Raw genomic sequence first — 17,240 nt, forward strand, 5'->3', positions numbered from 1 at the left:
TTTAAAATTAAGAAAAAAAAAAATTAAGCACATCAATAATTATACAAAAACATCATTAATAAATACATCCATAAATTTACTATATAAAATAGTTGAAACCAAAATAAATAATAGCAATCAAGAGTCCGGGTTAGAAATCCTAAAACTTCTGATCATTGATGTTAGTAGCTTCTAATATTGGAGTGATACCAATAGATATAATTTGGCTTCTTTTGCTTCCGGGATCGAGGATCTGTCATCAGTATTTGGGATTTTCAAGGAAAGGATTATATATATACAGCAGCGTATGCCAAAAAAAACCGTTCTACGTTCGTAATGTTATATTGGCTCATAGGATGTAAGCCTTCCAGCAATTAATACATCTTATTTTAATAAAGCAAGATCAATTGCTTTAGATTCCTGTGGAGACTGTTTCTTCTTTTGAGATAATCCATAGAGTATAGAAGCTTTGGTTAAATTCAAAGGTCCATTTTCCAGACCCATGATGTTTGCGGAATGTTTACAGTCCTACTATGCAAAAAAGCATGCAGTATATTCTTAAAAAAATGCCCAAATTATTTCCATGTCTTATAAAATTTGATAAAAATAGCAGAGATTGGAAATTCAGATGTAATTTCCTACCATCCAAAATTTACAAAGGGTTATATATAATTATTTTTCTCTAATTTTCTCAAAGTCCTAATAAATTCATATAGTACTCACAAATACATTGAGCTTCATCGGTTGGTTTAATAAAAGTTCTTTTAAGATGCCAGGGTCTAGGAACAATAAAATCTTTTGTTGCTCTTTTAAAAGGGGAGAAAAAAATACCATCGCAAAAGGGGGTTTGGGCCTTTAGGTCATAAAAGGTGAAAATATTTTTTCTAAAGATTCTTCCTCTAAAATCTTCGGAGTACTAAAATTTTTATAGAAGGTAGGCTTTTTAGCCTTGCCTTGGATGATATGCAGAATAGAATTCCCATGAAATAAACGAACAGCAGAACAAAAAATTACTTAAGTTGCAGCCAATACGGGGGAGTATTTTCTGTTGTTTACATGTGTACTGATACATACAATGTAATTGTCTCCCATGATATTGGGATCCCTTTTGTTTTAAACGATCAGGAGAGCTGAAAAACATTTTTTTTCTCCGTATGAGCCAACGTATTTAAAACGGTACTATATGTAGTGATGCTAATTGGGAGTATTTTGGGCCTGTTAATAAAAAAATAAGCCAAAAATTAACATGTTCTCATGACGCTTCAATATTTTTTCAACAAGTAGTTGTGAGAGGGGTTTGGAGAAATTTACTGTTTAGTTCCCCAACTCAAATTAACAGGTGAGCTAAAGAATACACCCGATTTTATTCACTAACTATATTCAATTGACACTAAAACTCTTACTTACAACACCAATGTGTCATAAAAACATGACCGGAATTAGGTTGTAGAGATCCTTAGTAAGTTAAAAATCGAGGAATGAGAGTGTATGATAGATTTAGAGTGGACAACATTATAGGTGGAGGAAAGATATTAAGCTAGATTTGAGATAACCTGTGCCAATAGAACTGACTGAGCCTTATACCATACCCCAACGCTGGTTACTACTCGTCTTTCGCAGCCGGAAGGTCACTTGTATAACTAAAAAACATTTAGTAGCGATCCAGATATCCTAACAGGGCTGGAAGCTACAAAGTGCAGGATCTCCCAGAAAACAACGCAATAGACACTGAGCCTCTCAAATTGTTTTCAGTTGGGATCCTCAACGTAGGTTTAAAGTTTTTAAATAATAAACTAAATCTAACGAAACATGTTTATAGGTTTATTCAAAAATAATAAAATGTATTTCATTGTTATCATAGTACTTTTCACTTTTAAAAACTAAAATAGTAATAAGAGATATTCCAGGGACATCTAACGGAGGAAAAATGAGTTTATTTTTTTTCTTTCTGCTATCCATTACTTCAAACAAAATTTTATTAATAAAACAAGAAAGAATAAATATATTTCTATCTAAAAAAATCACAAATTTCTAAACTATCTGAATTATTTTTAGTCAAAAACATAACGTAAAGTACCAAAATTTATTTTTCACCTGAACAGGTATGAAAATATGGGTATCGTGGGTCACATTCAATGCATTAACATCTCGAAATATTCCATTCATTAATATAAAAACAAAACTTAGTTAAGATTATATTGATTTCCAGGATTCTTCTGGGTTTCTGAGATTAAAAAAGTCATTTAAAACATAAATACGTAAAAATATAAATTCATTGAAAAAGAAAAGTTTAAAAGATATCGGTCAGTTATAAAATTTCCATCTGTGGCTAAATCAAAAATAAACAATAGATGAATCGTTTCTTTGTCGCAGGCCGACAAATGACATATATATTGTATAATTTGCTCAGTATTACCTGGAGATATGACTTTGTTATGTATTTGTTATGAAATAGGCATTAACTATTATTTTACATTCTTGTACGTAGATTATGATTTGCTGTTGTCTTCAGATGTTAGAAAAGTCATTGATAGTAGGGAAGACCGGGGTTACTTTTTGCAAAATTACTCAGAGCTGGTTTGACTCAGACACAGCAAAATTTGACACAACATTGTACATCCAAAGTGTGCTCTAAAAGTAAGATGACTTATTTATTATATAAATGTATATTTAGGGTTTCCCCTTCAAAGTAATACCCCTTCAGATACAATAGAATTGTGCCAACACTTTTTCCAATCCAATCGACGGTTTTCAAAAACAATTTTTTTCAATCCTTCAACGTTTTCATCTGTTGTTGACGTGCTTGGGCGTTCAGAGGGAGCCTCGTCATGGACTTCTTCTTGGCCATCTTGGAAGAGTTTGTACGATTTGTAATCATTTTTAGACTCATAAAAGTTTCACTGTCCACATTTCATCTGTTTTGGAGCACTTAATTTCATTTTTTGCACAAAATTTGACGCAAATTCTTTGATCCATGTTTTCAATAGCAAAAAATCGCAGAACCCAGAATACAATTGTAATTGTTATGCCTCCCACAAACAAACTAAACATATTATATAGCTGAATCAGTAAAAATATTTTCGTGGCGAGTGTGCTAACATACTAAAACAAATTGGACTAACCAAATGTATCTTGCCCGCAAAATTTAAAAAGTCATCTTACTTTCTGAGCACATCTTGTATATGTAGGTATGTATATATTGGCCATCTTATTATAATTATGATTTGCCATTATATAGGAATACCAAAGGTATAACCAATTTTATTATAATAAATATTACTAAGTAATTTTAATAAATTATAATACAGTATCAAATCAAATAATCTGTTGGATTTTAATACTGTATATATATATATATATATATCTATGTTCAATAACGTTTGTAGGAAGTGGGGTTTAGGGGATGTAACCCCCTCCCCGCCCCCAACTCAAGGACTTTTGGTCTTTATCAACCAAAAATTATCACTGTGGTTGGATAATTTTAATTGAAAAAACAGAAAAAATACATATTATATAGGAAATTCAGGCCGGGCTCCAAAAATTTTAAGTTAAAATTTGTTCAAAAAATTGTAAATAAATAATATAACAATATTAGTCCAGGATAACTTATGGGATTAGCTTAGAGTAATTCAGTTGCCCCAACATGATTAGAATCAGCATAATCCTATTTTGGTACTGCAGCTAGGTAAGTAGAAAACAAATACAAAATTTTACCCAATTTTATTAAACGTTTAACTCTATCACAATTGCAATTTCTAAACGTGTATGAAGCAACACTTTTTTATTATAGGGTTTTATAAAAAAACATTTTGAAAAGTAACATATTTGTATAATCAAATAAATATTTTCTTGCAATGCAATTTTATATTTTTGTCACTTTACTTTCTTTGATTGTGATCGCGGCTAGGCCGTTTATTAAATAAAGAAAACATTATTAAACTTCAGTTCAGAAAAGAATAAGAAAATTAATAAATGTTTTTCTTTGTTAGTTATTTTCTTTTTTACTAATTATCACCTTTTAATAATAATATCAATTTAATATTAAATATGTAACCACTTTACACATAGATCTTTCGTTAATTTTTAAGAACCAACTACTTTTTTTGCTTTCTGTTTCTTTGATTTGGAAGGGAATATCATGAGCCATGCCTCTTACTACAGAGTATTTTTCTTAAATTTTGGCACCAAGTATGTTTTGATGTCATTTCTAACTTGATCGAAGTATAAAGTTAATGGTACGAATACTTCAGTTACTAGGTACCACAAATGTGCCGAGAATGCCTTGATTGTTACATTTGCACAATTTTTATGGAACTTTAAATAACTGATTATGTTATTGAATGGAGTGAGATCATTCAAAGGTGCTGCTGAAGGAAGGGGAGTTGTAAATAACCATGACTGGTTACCAAAAATAATAAAGCGATTTAGTTTTTACTGCTGTCCAGTTACAAATACTTAGGTAATTCTTGAACTATGTTTTTGCTGAGTAGATAGATCTTTATTGTATAAATATGCTAAGACATCAGCCTTGATATCACAAAAAAATAATGTCTTAGGCTATAGAATAGTTAAACCAAATAATCAAATATTGACCAATGTTACTAATGAACAAAGTATGGTCTGTGAGTGCAAATTCGTCAATCAGTAATACCTACTAGAAACTAAACAAAGAAAGAAAACTTACGCACTACGCAGTAAAATTTGATACGTGTTCTTGTAATTGTGTCTGTATATGTGTTCAAATAACGTTATTGTTGTAATACAGAAAGGGCCTTAGCTATTCACAGAAAATTAATTTTTTTTTGAGAAAAAATTTGAAAATTAAATTTTTTAGATTTTTTTTCAAAATTAAATTTTGTAGAATATTTTTTTTTTCAAAATTGAATATTTTGGAAATTATTTTTGCAGAATTAATATTTTTTGGGAATTTGGATATTTGGGAGGGTTCAACCTCTCCATTCCACCCCTCCGGAAGCCTTTACAATTTTAATATATATATTAAAGAAACAAAAAATCTGAAAAGCTGTTTGGGAGCTAAAATGGCCATATCTTTTTAGTGAGCCGATCTGGAAGAGCTGGTTCTCTAAAAAGAACCGGAATTCCCATCACTAGTACTTAAACTTGCAATTAGTTAAAATGATTTGTTGTAGTGGGTGTTTCAAAATTCGGAATATCAAAGACATAAATTGAATAAACCGGAGGAGCCTTACAACGGGATCGATTGTATGTCCGATATTATAAACCGATACAACACACGTATATTTTGCTGTTGTAGCATTTTTTTAATATTCCAAAATGGTAAGATGGAGTTGCCCTGATAAGTTAAAAGTCAAAATAATACTATTACAATTATTTTATATTACCTAAGAATTGTCTCTTAAAGTCCATATATAGCTTGTTTTTTTTAGGAAACAAAAATGTATTTTATTTTACTTCCAGCTTTTTTCATTCATTTTTGTACGTTGACTGTTGCTTGATTCTAAGATTACTTATTATGAACTCAAAAAAGGTATATGCAATGTATATTTATTATATTATATTAATATACCTATATCAATCCAGAATTTGTACTAGAATTTGTATCATTTCATACTCTGTCATTAATCATATTATCAATTCAATGTATAAAATAGTTACTAAGAACTATTCTCTAACAAATAATATACAGTTCACAGCAAATAAAATACAGAAGACTAGCTACCATACAGGCGCGTCCAGGATCCAGGATCATATATGCATATATATATATTTTTTTTTTTTGGGGGGGAATTTATTTTATCAATTTTCTTGAAAAAAAATTTGAAAACTAAAATTTGTGAAAATTATTGTTTTTGGAAAAAATTCCAAGATATTCCAAAAAATTAAATTTTTTGAAAAAAATTACAAAAATTCGAAAAAATTAATCTTGTTTGAAAAAAATTTCAAATATTAAATTTATCAAAAAAAAATTCAAATATTAAATGTTTTGCGAAAAAATTGCAAAAAACTGCTGCTCTTCATACAAAATTAAACTTTTTGAAAATAAATTTTAAATATTAAATGTTTTGGAAAACATTTTCAAAAATCTACAGCCATTCACAAAAAATGAATTTTTGGAATTTTTTTTTTCAAAATTCAATTCAAATATTACATTTTCTAGTAAAAAGGAAAAAAATCCTTAATTTGGGGCTGGGGGCTACAGCCCCTCCAGCCCACCCCTTGCAGACGCCCCTGCCATATGTTTTTGTCGAATGTTTATTTTTCCTTTTGACAGTCGAGGTTGAAAGTGGATAAAATAGTGATTTGTTGTGTCAGTTCTTATTTATTCAATCCAGGCAAATGAAGTATTGGGACCAGCCTTTCAGACTACAATTGTATTGAAAGGGATTAAAAAAAGGAGAAATTAAATTGAGTGACGTCATCAAGGAGCAAACTTTATAAGTTTTAGGAACTGAACTGGAGGGGATTGAGACTAAACTGGACTGCAGTCTTCAGTCCTTCATAGGGATCTACATATTACTAGCTGTGATAAATAATTGACATTTTCTTCTTTAGAAGCAACTGAATATGAGTGCAAAAGAATAATTTCTTCCGAGTGCGTTGTCCATTAAAAGCTAAGTCACTCCATCAGTTGTGGCTTTTGTCATCTTTCAGCAAAATAATTTGTTCCTCGTATTCTATATGAACTCCCTACATCATTTGTTAGTTAATATAGTTTTTTTGTATGAATTTTATTTATATTGAAGTCGTAAATATTTCATAAGATATTATAATGTTTCATTTCCTGTCAACGACATGCCTTTGCTTTTAGTGTTGACAAAGTTATATCGCTGCTTTTCCATCAAATTTATTTGCAAAATATATACATAGTTAATGTTGAACATTACAAAAGTATATACATTTATTTGTATACGGAATAGAGTGGGTCGAAAATCAGAATTTGAGAAGTCAATGATGGGAGATATTGGAAAATGTGAAATACCATATAAAATTACTCTTTGCCAAATTTCGAGACTCTGGAACGTAATTTGATGGTTTCTCATTCCAGTTGAAATTTTATATATTCATATTTTGAGTATTTTTCCTTTTTTTTTATTAAAGCCTTCACTGGGTCAGTATTGAAGACGTCATCGCAGTTATCGTTAGATGGGATGACGTACAAAACTTTCTGTGTAGCCTTTGGCTCCCTTGTTGATTAAATCTATAATCTTTTTGTGTCTAGGGCACTGTCCAAGCTATTTTAGGACACACTTCTTGTTGCTATTATCACTAAAGTTGCAAAGCTTACATAGAAAATACTTTATTTATAAGAAATAAGTCCAAATCTTAGTTCTATCGAGCTCCTTATTGAGCACTGAGGGGTACACTATCTTAGGCATGATCAATTTAAAAGATGGTATTTCACTTCGAATGAATGTAAATATATTAAAAGAAAATTCTACTAGATGCCTGGTTTTATTTTATGGAGAAACAATAGATTGTAAAATCAAAATAGCTTTTGTGTGGAGATGGGTATAATATATTTTTTCATATCGGAGTACTTTTCCCTCTATAATTCATGGGGCTGACGGATTCATCATTTCCTCTTCTTCTTCTCTTCCTCTTAAAATACCCTCACTCAATCTTCCCTTTACCGAAATATCTAAATATTCAAGTATATATTTAACAGAGGATTTAAAATAGCCAATAATTTGAGATACAGTTTAATAAATTTATTTTCTGGCCCTCCATTTTCCTATAATGACAATCAGTTTTACCTACTTTAAGTACGATTTTCAGCGCCTACAAAAGGTTAATAGTAATATTTTATTGATCAAAATGGACCATTATTTGTCAAAGAATACAAATGTAAGCTTTCAATTTTGAAAAAAAAATCATTCTAGTTTTCTTTTGTGTTAACTGACGACATATTTATTGGGAAAACAGTAAAAAAATGACCTCCTTAAATAACACTACGCAACAAAGTTCCAGTTTTAGAACGGCCACCGGCTAAAAAATTGTTATTTGAACAACAGAAAACGCAAGAGATCTTTAAAATTTGGGAATTAATTGTGCAAATTGTATTAAGGTTCATGTGTTCTATCGGTCCAGGTATCAGTTCCTTCATTTCAACAGTTAAGGGTCTTGGTTCAGCTTTTATCGATTGGTAACAGGCACTTAAAATAAGGGGTGTTGCTAGAGAATTCGAGTACAGGAAAATATATTTGATACAAACAGGGCTACAGATACCTTATACGCAGTGTGTGTAGTCCCCCAAGTTCCATCAGGGCCTCCCAAAATAAAAGTTGCTTAAACAATGTTTTTCAAAGTGGGGACCGTAACAGGGCTGGGGGGGAGGGCACATGAAGATGGAGAATTGAGGATTGCTTTCAGTCTACATATACATAGTACACATGTATTGTAAAAAGGAGACCTCAGCTACAAATTAATTAGTGTAAGGGAGCTTTGGCAAAGTAAAGTGGGGGAAACCCCAATTTAACTACAAGATGATTCGGGGCCTTTTTCCTTTTTTTCTTTTCGGAGGAAGGGTGGCGTGATACAATTAAGGTAACGACGTATTTTACTTAAATAAAGTTATGTGAATGGAACATTTAAAAGTTATAAATATGCCAAAAAATACAGCAAACGAAAATAAGCAAATGAACCGAGATCGATAATCAATATATTGCAGTTTCGGTTCGACTTTCTAAAACCCTCTTTCTAAAGCTCATAAGTTACATAAATTATTTTTCTGCCAACACACAACTATTTCCAGATTTGATTAAGTTGAATAAACGTCATCAAAACGAACCACCCTAATGTACTTATAATATTTTATCCCCCTCAAGGTTGAACATAATGCAAGAATCTTATATCTAATATATTTAAAATCTTATTTCTCTAAAATTCCATGTTTTTTTTCTCCATATTTTTTTTTTAAGATATGTAAAATTGAGTCTTGGCAAGGTCTCAAAATCATCCGGTCCATAATCCTACAAATATATTCATAAGTAGCTGGATGTTTGTAGAAGTCAATCATGATTTTTTTTCTTCCTCTATACTTATTTTCGTAGTAGACATCTTCATATATGTCACGTCGTTATCTTTATAGTATCACACAACCTTTCCTCCAAAAAGTAACAGAAAAAAGCCCAAAATCATCTGGTAGTTAGCCAAATAAGTCAATCATACCAATTGCTATTTATATCTTATATACTGAAAGACTATTACTCACATAGTATCTCTTTTTACCATTTTTTTAAATTTATAAACAACGAGGGATCAACAAGAAATTGTATTCCTGTTCTTTTGGAAACGGAGCATATGTATAGAATAACTTATTACTTTATTTATATATTAAAAAGAATACATTATGAAATAGCCATGACGTATCAAGGGAGAATAGTGAATCGACAGGTGGCAATAAAACACATAGGGTACTTTTGTTTTAGCGAAGTAGACCGTGATATAAAGAAATTTGGATTACTTTGTTGAATTCAGAGTTGTGATTTTTCTAACTCTTTGACGACGAAAAGTCACATATGTGACAATCTCATTATTGTTGCTTCAGATGTTGTCTATTCCGTCTAGTCAAGTCTTTGTACTGGTACTATTAGTCGTTTAATACCATTGGTCCTTCGGACTATCAGTACTTTAACTGATAAAAAAAAAAAATATTGAATAAATAAAAAAAAAGTTGAATAAATAAAAAAAAAGCTGAATGTCGTTATCAAAGACCCAACTTTATAAGTTTTTATTTTTTTTTGTGTCCACAAAGTTGGGCTGGGAGGGCTTTTAGACTCCCCCAAAAAAAAAGGAATTTTTGCTGTCTAACAAGAAAACTTAATATTGTTTTTTTTTTCAAAAATCTAATATTTGAAAATTTAAAAATATTTTTCAAATAATTAAAGTTTTTGCAAATACTTAATAATTTTTGAAGTTTTTCTCCACAAAATTTAATTTTTGATTTTTTTTTTTTTTCCCCAAAAATTTAATTTTTGATTTTTTTTGATTTTTTTTCCCCAAAAATTCAATTTTTTGAAAACAATTTCAAAAAATTTAATATCTGAAATTTTTTTGTGAATAGCTATGGATTTTTGAATTTTTTTCAAAAAAATTTAATTTTTGGATTTTGTTATTTTAATTCCATTAGCCAAACCTCCTACAAAAAACAATATACTCTTACAGACGCCTCTTGTAAGTTCTTATTGAACTTAGAGTATGAAAAAGGTATGAAAAGCTAAAAATACTGCATTCTTATCAGTTAGTGTTGTGTCAATCCCTATTTATTCCGTCCAGCTCAGTGTTAGGACCGGTTAAATTTGCCATTGAGCTCAGTTTTTAAGACCGTCGGTCATTTGGACTCTCAGTACTAGAACTGATAAAAAAAAAAGAAATGAAGTTGAGTTACGTTGTGAAAGATCGAACTTTATAAGTTAGGACTGATATACATGATTGAACTAGACCGGATTGAGACTAAATTGGAAGGGACTCTAGTCTTCAGTCCTAAATAAGGATCGACAAAACACTCATTACACAGGGAACATTAATTTTGTACAAACGAAATCAGGCAAAAAAGAAATTTATCTTTAAGTTCAGACTCCAAAACTGATCTCAGTTTTTTTCTCAGTCATCTAAGTTCTCAAATGTCTTGGAATATAGTAATTCAAAACTATTATGGTTCATAGTCATTTTTAAGCCGTAAAACAATCCCCAAATTTGAATACGAGTAATAAAATTTCTGTTTTTATTCATTTTTTATATCTTGTTCTGAATTCCATATATTTCCATTTTTTGGATCAAAAATGATTAAAAGCAATACTCTTCTTTGGACCTTCTTTGATATATACTGATAAGGAATATCATAGCTCAAAGATAAATTTGATTATTTTCTTCAATTCATATGTACTAATTTCCCCACTCCCCTAATTGTTCACCTGTGTTATCATCAATTGCATCTATTTTTTTCAAAACTTATTTTGAGTACGTTTAAAAAAATTATGACCCCTCTCTGAGTACTCCATGTACAATCAGCGATCAGGATTTTTTTAATGGATTTTTTCCTAAACTAATCATCCGATGTAAATAAAAATGTCCTTTGGAATATTAAGATATTCTATAAAAAGGCATAAATTAGTTCAAAACTTTTTGTGACGTTTTGTAATATACTAGGTTTGTTCAAAAAGTTAAATGACTTTTTAAATTTCGCGGGCAAAGTACATTTGGTATACTGGTTTGAAAAAAAAAAGTTTAAAAGGGGTACAAACTCTTCCAAGATGCCTGGGAAGATACTAATGGCGATCCTACCTCTGGACGCCCAACCATGTCAACAACAGATTAAATTGTTGAAGCCGTGAAAAAAGTTGTTTTGACATATTTACAAATCAGTTGGCCCGCGCTATAAACTTTTTCGAATGTTTTGAGCATGATACGAGTGTCAGTGAAGTTTTTTTCGAAACTGCTTAAGTTTGACCAAAAGACGCGTCGTATAATTCGTTCGGAAACAACATCCCAGTCATGCTTCGGTCTCCACATTCACCAGATTTGGCCCCATGTCAATTTTTCATGTTCCCATAATTGAGAAAACATATGAATGGATAGAGATTTGCAACGATTAAGGAGATCAGGACTGTATCACTGGAAGAGTATACCGAATAGCGCTTATGAAAAGTGCTTTGAGAATTGGTAGAAACGTTGGCATACGTGGATTGTATCTGAGGGGGATTTCTTTGAAGTAGAACATGAATATTGATATAAAAAAATAATTTTTTTCTTATAAAATACAATTCACCTTACTTTTTGAACAAACCTCTTATAATCTTAATTGTATATCTAAAAATTACTTTAAAGCATTAAAAAAGCAGAATTTTACCCAATAAATAAGCTTTATTACTCGTGCCTATCCAGTTCCAAAAAAAAATATTGGAAACTGAATTGTAGTACCTACACACTAAAATTTTAAATAAATATAAATTAAAAAATGGGCAGCGGACAATCACATTGCACAGATATTCTTTCTATTTCCTTTTTTTCCCCTTTTCTATTTTTTTCATACTCGAATTGGCTCGAATTGACTCAAGTTGACACAACACTAGTTATATCTCCTAAATTTAAAATGATGACTTTTTTTTTGCATAATAATTATTATAACGATGTATGATAAATAATTTTTTTTTTTAGAAGATGTAATACTTTAATCTTTTCCAAAAAATATCTTATTATAATAATGGATATTTCTGCTTTCGAAACTAATAATAAAAAGAGAAAACAACTTCCTCACAACAAAATATTAGCTTTGGTTCAGCTCATTTTTATTGACAAACCCGTATCAAATAAAAGTTTACCTACATGTCTAACGTCTCAATAGGATTAAAAGGTGACGGAATCGTAAATCCCAAAGGAATTATTTTCGGGATTATTCTCATTTCTTAATTATACTCCCTCTCTAACATGAATGGAATAGAAAGCATTTCAGTCAAATTGATCTTACATGCACATAAATATATGAAGTTTGCTTACAAATGTTGATTAGTAAGGGATATATAAGTTGTACTTGGGGAGGGGATGGGGCTTACAATATTGCTTATAGGTCATCGTTTATTATTCTATGTGAGTTTTTATGGCAGAGTTCATTTTTGGAAATTGAAGATTTAAATAGAAGGATGACAACTTTGTGAATAACAAAAATTGGCTTTGCAAGTGGGGGAGTAATCAAATTATAAAGGAGGTTTCATAACGGACGCTTAAAAAAAAAAAAAAAATCAGCTCAAGAAAAAAAAGATCCCATACTTTTTGTATTCCTTTGACAATTAGAAACTTCATTAGTATACATTTCCTCATGGAGCAATATAAACTTGATTAGCGAATGAGAATTATCCAAATTTGTATTCAAATAACAGTTCAATGCTGATGTTGATTTTGATAGCCAAATCTGGTCTTCATTGATGAAGCTCATTTTCGGCTCAATGGCTTTTTTAATAAGCAAAATATGGTTTATGGGTAAGGCAGGAATCCAAAAGTGCTTCACAAGATATCATTGAATCCTGAAGAAATTACTGTTTTGTGCGATTTCATGCTGGAAGTATCATTGGACAATATTTTTTCGTTGATGATAATAATTGCAACGTTACTAAAAATAGAAATCGCTATGGCTCCATGATAACATATTTTTTGGTCCTAATTGTAAGCTATGTACTTGGCAAACATGTGGTTTCAACAAGGCGGTGCCATGCTTCTATGCTTTAAAGGAATTTTGCTAATTTTTTTTTTTTTTTTGATGGAATTTTAGTTTTTTACAGCGCCAAATGAAACAGATATTTCCAAAATTTATGTTTTTCATGCCAACAGAGTGCATCATTTCATGCCTTGAAATTCAAAAAGGTTCATATTTAAACAAGCTTCTTATTATATTTTTTAAGGCAACAAAGCTTAATAAACTTTTAAATAAATTAATTTTTTGTATTTAGTCTTTTTTATAAAGCTGTAAGTCTTTTGTTCCAAGTGTATTTGTTTTTTGTAACGGCTTATAATTATACTTACAGGTCATAGTTTCTCACAGGGATAAGTTTTGTAAATCAATATTGAGATTAAGTGATCATAACTTTTTGTCTAAGAAATATATTTTTACTTTAAAAAGAAAAAAACAATCATAGCCCATTATATATTCATTGAATGTTTCCAAAAACTACAATGAGTTTATATTTGGCTAAAGTGTACTTGACGGCAGTTTAATACTATATAAAGTAGTGAAAACCTTCTAAATTTAAACAAATAAGTGCCAAAACTCTTAGTTATACTTAGGAGGCTATACTCCAATTTCAAGATACTGTATTATAAATTCGTGTAAGGATAGTACGCTTAAAGAAATAACCAAGAGCTTGGTTAATCCTATAGAAATGGAGTCCAGTTTCTAATTATTCGAATATTATTCAATAGGGGGATGGGCCAAATGAATATTTTTGAGTTTGAAAGCTTGTCCAAAGAATTTGGCAAAATCTTTCATTTGCTTTATGTATGTTTTTTAGTCAAAAATCTGAAATGTCAAATTTAGAAAACAGAACAAGTACACCCATTAAACATCACCCCTGTATTTAAATGTATGTATAAATATTGATATTTTAAAGAAAACATAGCTTATCTTAATTTGAAAACTTTGAACTTCAATTCAATATTAAAGTTAATTATTTTTTATGTTTTTGATTAAGTACTGGTGAGGGTATATTCCTATTTTATAAAAAAAATCTAAATTCAGGTAATAAGACATTTAAATATTTTTCTTTTGATTTCATTTATCCGACTATTACACTTCAAAATAGTTAATTCACAAATTTTAAAAGTTAAGCTCTTTTAAATAAAACAGTTTACAAAAAACAGAAACGTCTGGTAATAAAACATTAAAGCGACGCAGAAAATTTTAGTCCAAAAAAGGTACTTGGACGTATATTTACGTCTAATGAACAAAGAATAATTATGGGCTGAAATTTAATAAACTTCTACTCATGAATTTAAGCATTTTAAGCTATTTTTTTTTTTGGTTGATTTGACAAGGAATTCACCAAGTACTATGTCTTCAACCAAGTATCAGTACTCCAGTTTTATGTTTATTTTGTTATAAGTAAAACAATTCTTGGCCAATTTCTGGACTACAGCCTGTGTAGCTGAATCCTCTTTTTTTGTTTTTATTATTCAAGATATTCAAGAAAAATAATATTTCAATTTTTCGTTTTCAAAACTAATCACTGCGTTCAGAAATGATGTAGAAATATAAATTATAACGTATTTGCATAATTGTAAACTGTATTCATGTATATTTATAATTAGATTTCTTAATTTTTCAAAAAGAAAAAAACAAGAAGGTTTTTGTCAATTTTTTGATATGGCAATACGTTAGTAAATCTGAAAAGTCATGCGTAAGAAATTTGCATTTAAAATATAAAAAAATTACCATAAAATATATATTTGCTATTGTATTCATAATGTTTTAAGTCCAAAAATGGCAAACTGCTAAAAAAAATAAAGGATTTCAAAACTCATGTTTCAAATATAATACGTTTAATGTTATACGGTTAAAACTCTATACATGTGACTCGACTTAATCTCACATTTAAAGACTCGATAATTGACATGGACTCGAAGGCTAAGATGTACGACTCGATTTGAACTCAAATGCTAGTCTTTAATTAAATAAAAAAAATATCTAAGTCCTATATGAAATTGCAGTGTACTCAAAAGAAACTGAAGAACTTGAACTAGACTCGATAAAAGTATTTATTGAATAACTGGAAGAACCTTAATATATATACTTAAGATTTTAGTACCAGGTTGGTGATATCCTTGTTATATACCAAAAAGTCAAATAAAACAAACTGTGAATGTTTTTCGGTAAAAAAAAACTCTATGCTTCGAAAGGTCAGGTTTATTTTACAAAAAAAAGAGAAAATGTTTTTAATGTAGACGACTTTTAGGGTAATATATGTATAGCAACATATCAAGGATGATTCCTCTTCTTGTACATTGATCTGAAAAAAAATAAATTGTATGATACATGGACTCGATCCATTTCAAAACTATGATAAAATTTTATTTTTTATTATTCAATAAAACTTTTCATCCTATTTTAACAACTCACAAATTTCCCATCAATATTTCATTGAACTTTGATAACTTTAGAAAACACGTCGTTTGTGTATTTTTTGAATCTTACATTAGATTAGTTTGATTATTAACTTTTTCGAATTTCCATTACGACTGGTGTCCAATAGTTCTCATATGGCTTAAAAATTACCTTTGTAAAATTGCATTTCCTTTCAATGTCATCTCTAGATCCCACATCCAGATCAAATTATGAGAATAAAGCAAAAACTATTCACTAAGTGAATATAGATACAATAAAGACATTTTTAGTTATTCGAAATTTAAAAAAATTTAGAGACATTTGTTTATTTTATAAAAATTGTATAAAAAATATTTTTCTAAAATTGTCCTATGAAAAAAAAGAAAAAAAAGTTAGGAAAATTTGATTAACCACGTAAAGCGTGCATCACTTTTTTGTTTTATGGATTTGTCCGACTTAATTGTACGAATTAAAAAAAAGGACTTGGACTGGGGATTAAAAACTTGAGACTTGAATTGAACTTGGAGTAAAATGACATTTTTTCACGTCTAATTAAGAGACTTTACATGATAAAATATTTTTCTCAAACTAAAATAAATTTAACAATCGTTTTGGATATTTCATTTAAATTTTCTTCTTAGGAAAAGACGCAAAGAATAGTGTTCTACTACCAGAAGAATGTGATGACAACTCTGAAAATGCCTTGTATCGAGAAGCTGTGGCAAGAAAATATGCTAATTTTTTTCACAGCACTCTACACCACAACAACGGATACTTTTTACAGGTTATTTTTATTATTATGCTATTAGAATAATATTTGTTTGTTTTATTGTTCCAAGAAAGCATACATCTTAGAATATATATTATAATGGGTATAGTGAGACGTCAGGCTTTGTGAATGATTTTTTTATGTGGATTTTCTTCCTATCTATGTATGTCGACCAAACACATTTTTATCATAATAAAATTAACAATTTGGGACGTTTGCTATTTTTTATGTATTTATCCTTAGATTGTTCAAACAACATTGTATAATGAAACTATTAAGACCATATGCCATTTTGTAGAGTCTTGTTCCCTCTCTAAGCATTATATATCAACGCCTTTTGCATAAATAAATATTGCTCTAGGTTGATATAATAGGTGAACTAAAAAGTTTTGTACGTTTTTTAGCTCAAAATTTTGATAACAAAATTAACATATTTAGGAGTATCCAATTTAGATGGTTCCAAACGGTGTTTTGGCTAATCCTAAGTTCCATGCCAATGGTATAAGTGTTCACATACCGTTCAAACACGACGATTGTCATTATTTTATCGACCTTTTCGATGTCCATATTACCAAAGCAGAATCGTTGGAACCACGGTTTTGCTATTGCATTCAATACTGTATTGGGTACATAAGCAGCACATTTTTTGACCGCCTGCTCCGCCTTTTCACCTTGGCAGTGGCGACACTAAAGAATTTTTATTTCCATTTTGGAACGCTGTAACACACAACTGGCTTCACCAAACACAAAACTGGAAATGAACTTTATTTTTTAGTGTACGCTTAACCTTTAAGCATTCTTTAAGGTTGTTGTTTTTTATGCAATTTATTAATTCGTAAGATATAGTTCACTAAAGACATCTAGCGAAAAACGCTCAGAACGTTTTACTTAACCCAATATAAAAATATACTTCAAACCTAT

General features: G+C 29.8%; 1 protein-coding gene across 2 annotated transcripts in view; it reads left to right on the forward strand.

The window, feature by feature from the left end:
* The window catches only part of LOC121125560 (innexin inx2-like), a 139,893-nt gene that overhangs the window by 115,213 nt on the left and 7,440 nt on the right, over nucleotides 1-17,240 (forward strand). For both annotated transcript variants that reach the window (XM_071891493.1, XM_071891492.1), the window contains exon 5: nucleotides 16,192-16,334. In XM_071891493.1, the coding sequence (XP_071747594.1) occupies nucleotides 16,192-16,334 (143 nt within the window). The remainder of the gene's footprint in view (nucleotides 1-16,191; nucleotides 16,335-17,240) is intronic.

This window comes from Lepeophtheirus salmonis, chromosome 10 (assembly GCF_016086655.4).
Source record: "Lepeophtheirus salmonis chromosome 10, UVic_Lsal_1.4, whole genome shotgun sequence".
Taxonomy (NCBI): domain Eukaryota; kingdom Metazoa; phylum Arthropoda; class Copepoda; order Siphonostomatoida; family Caligidae; genus Lepeophtheirus; species Lepeophtheirus salmonis.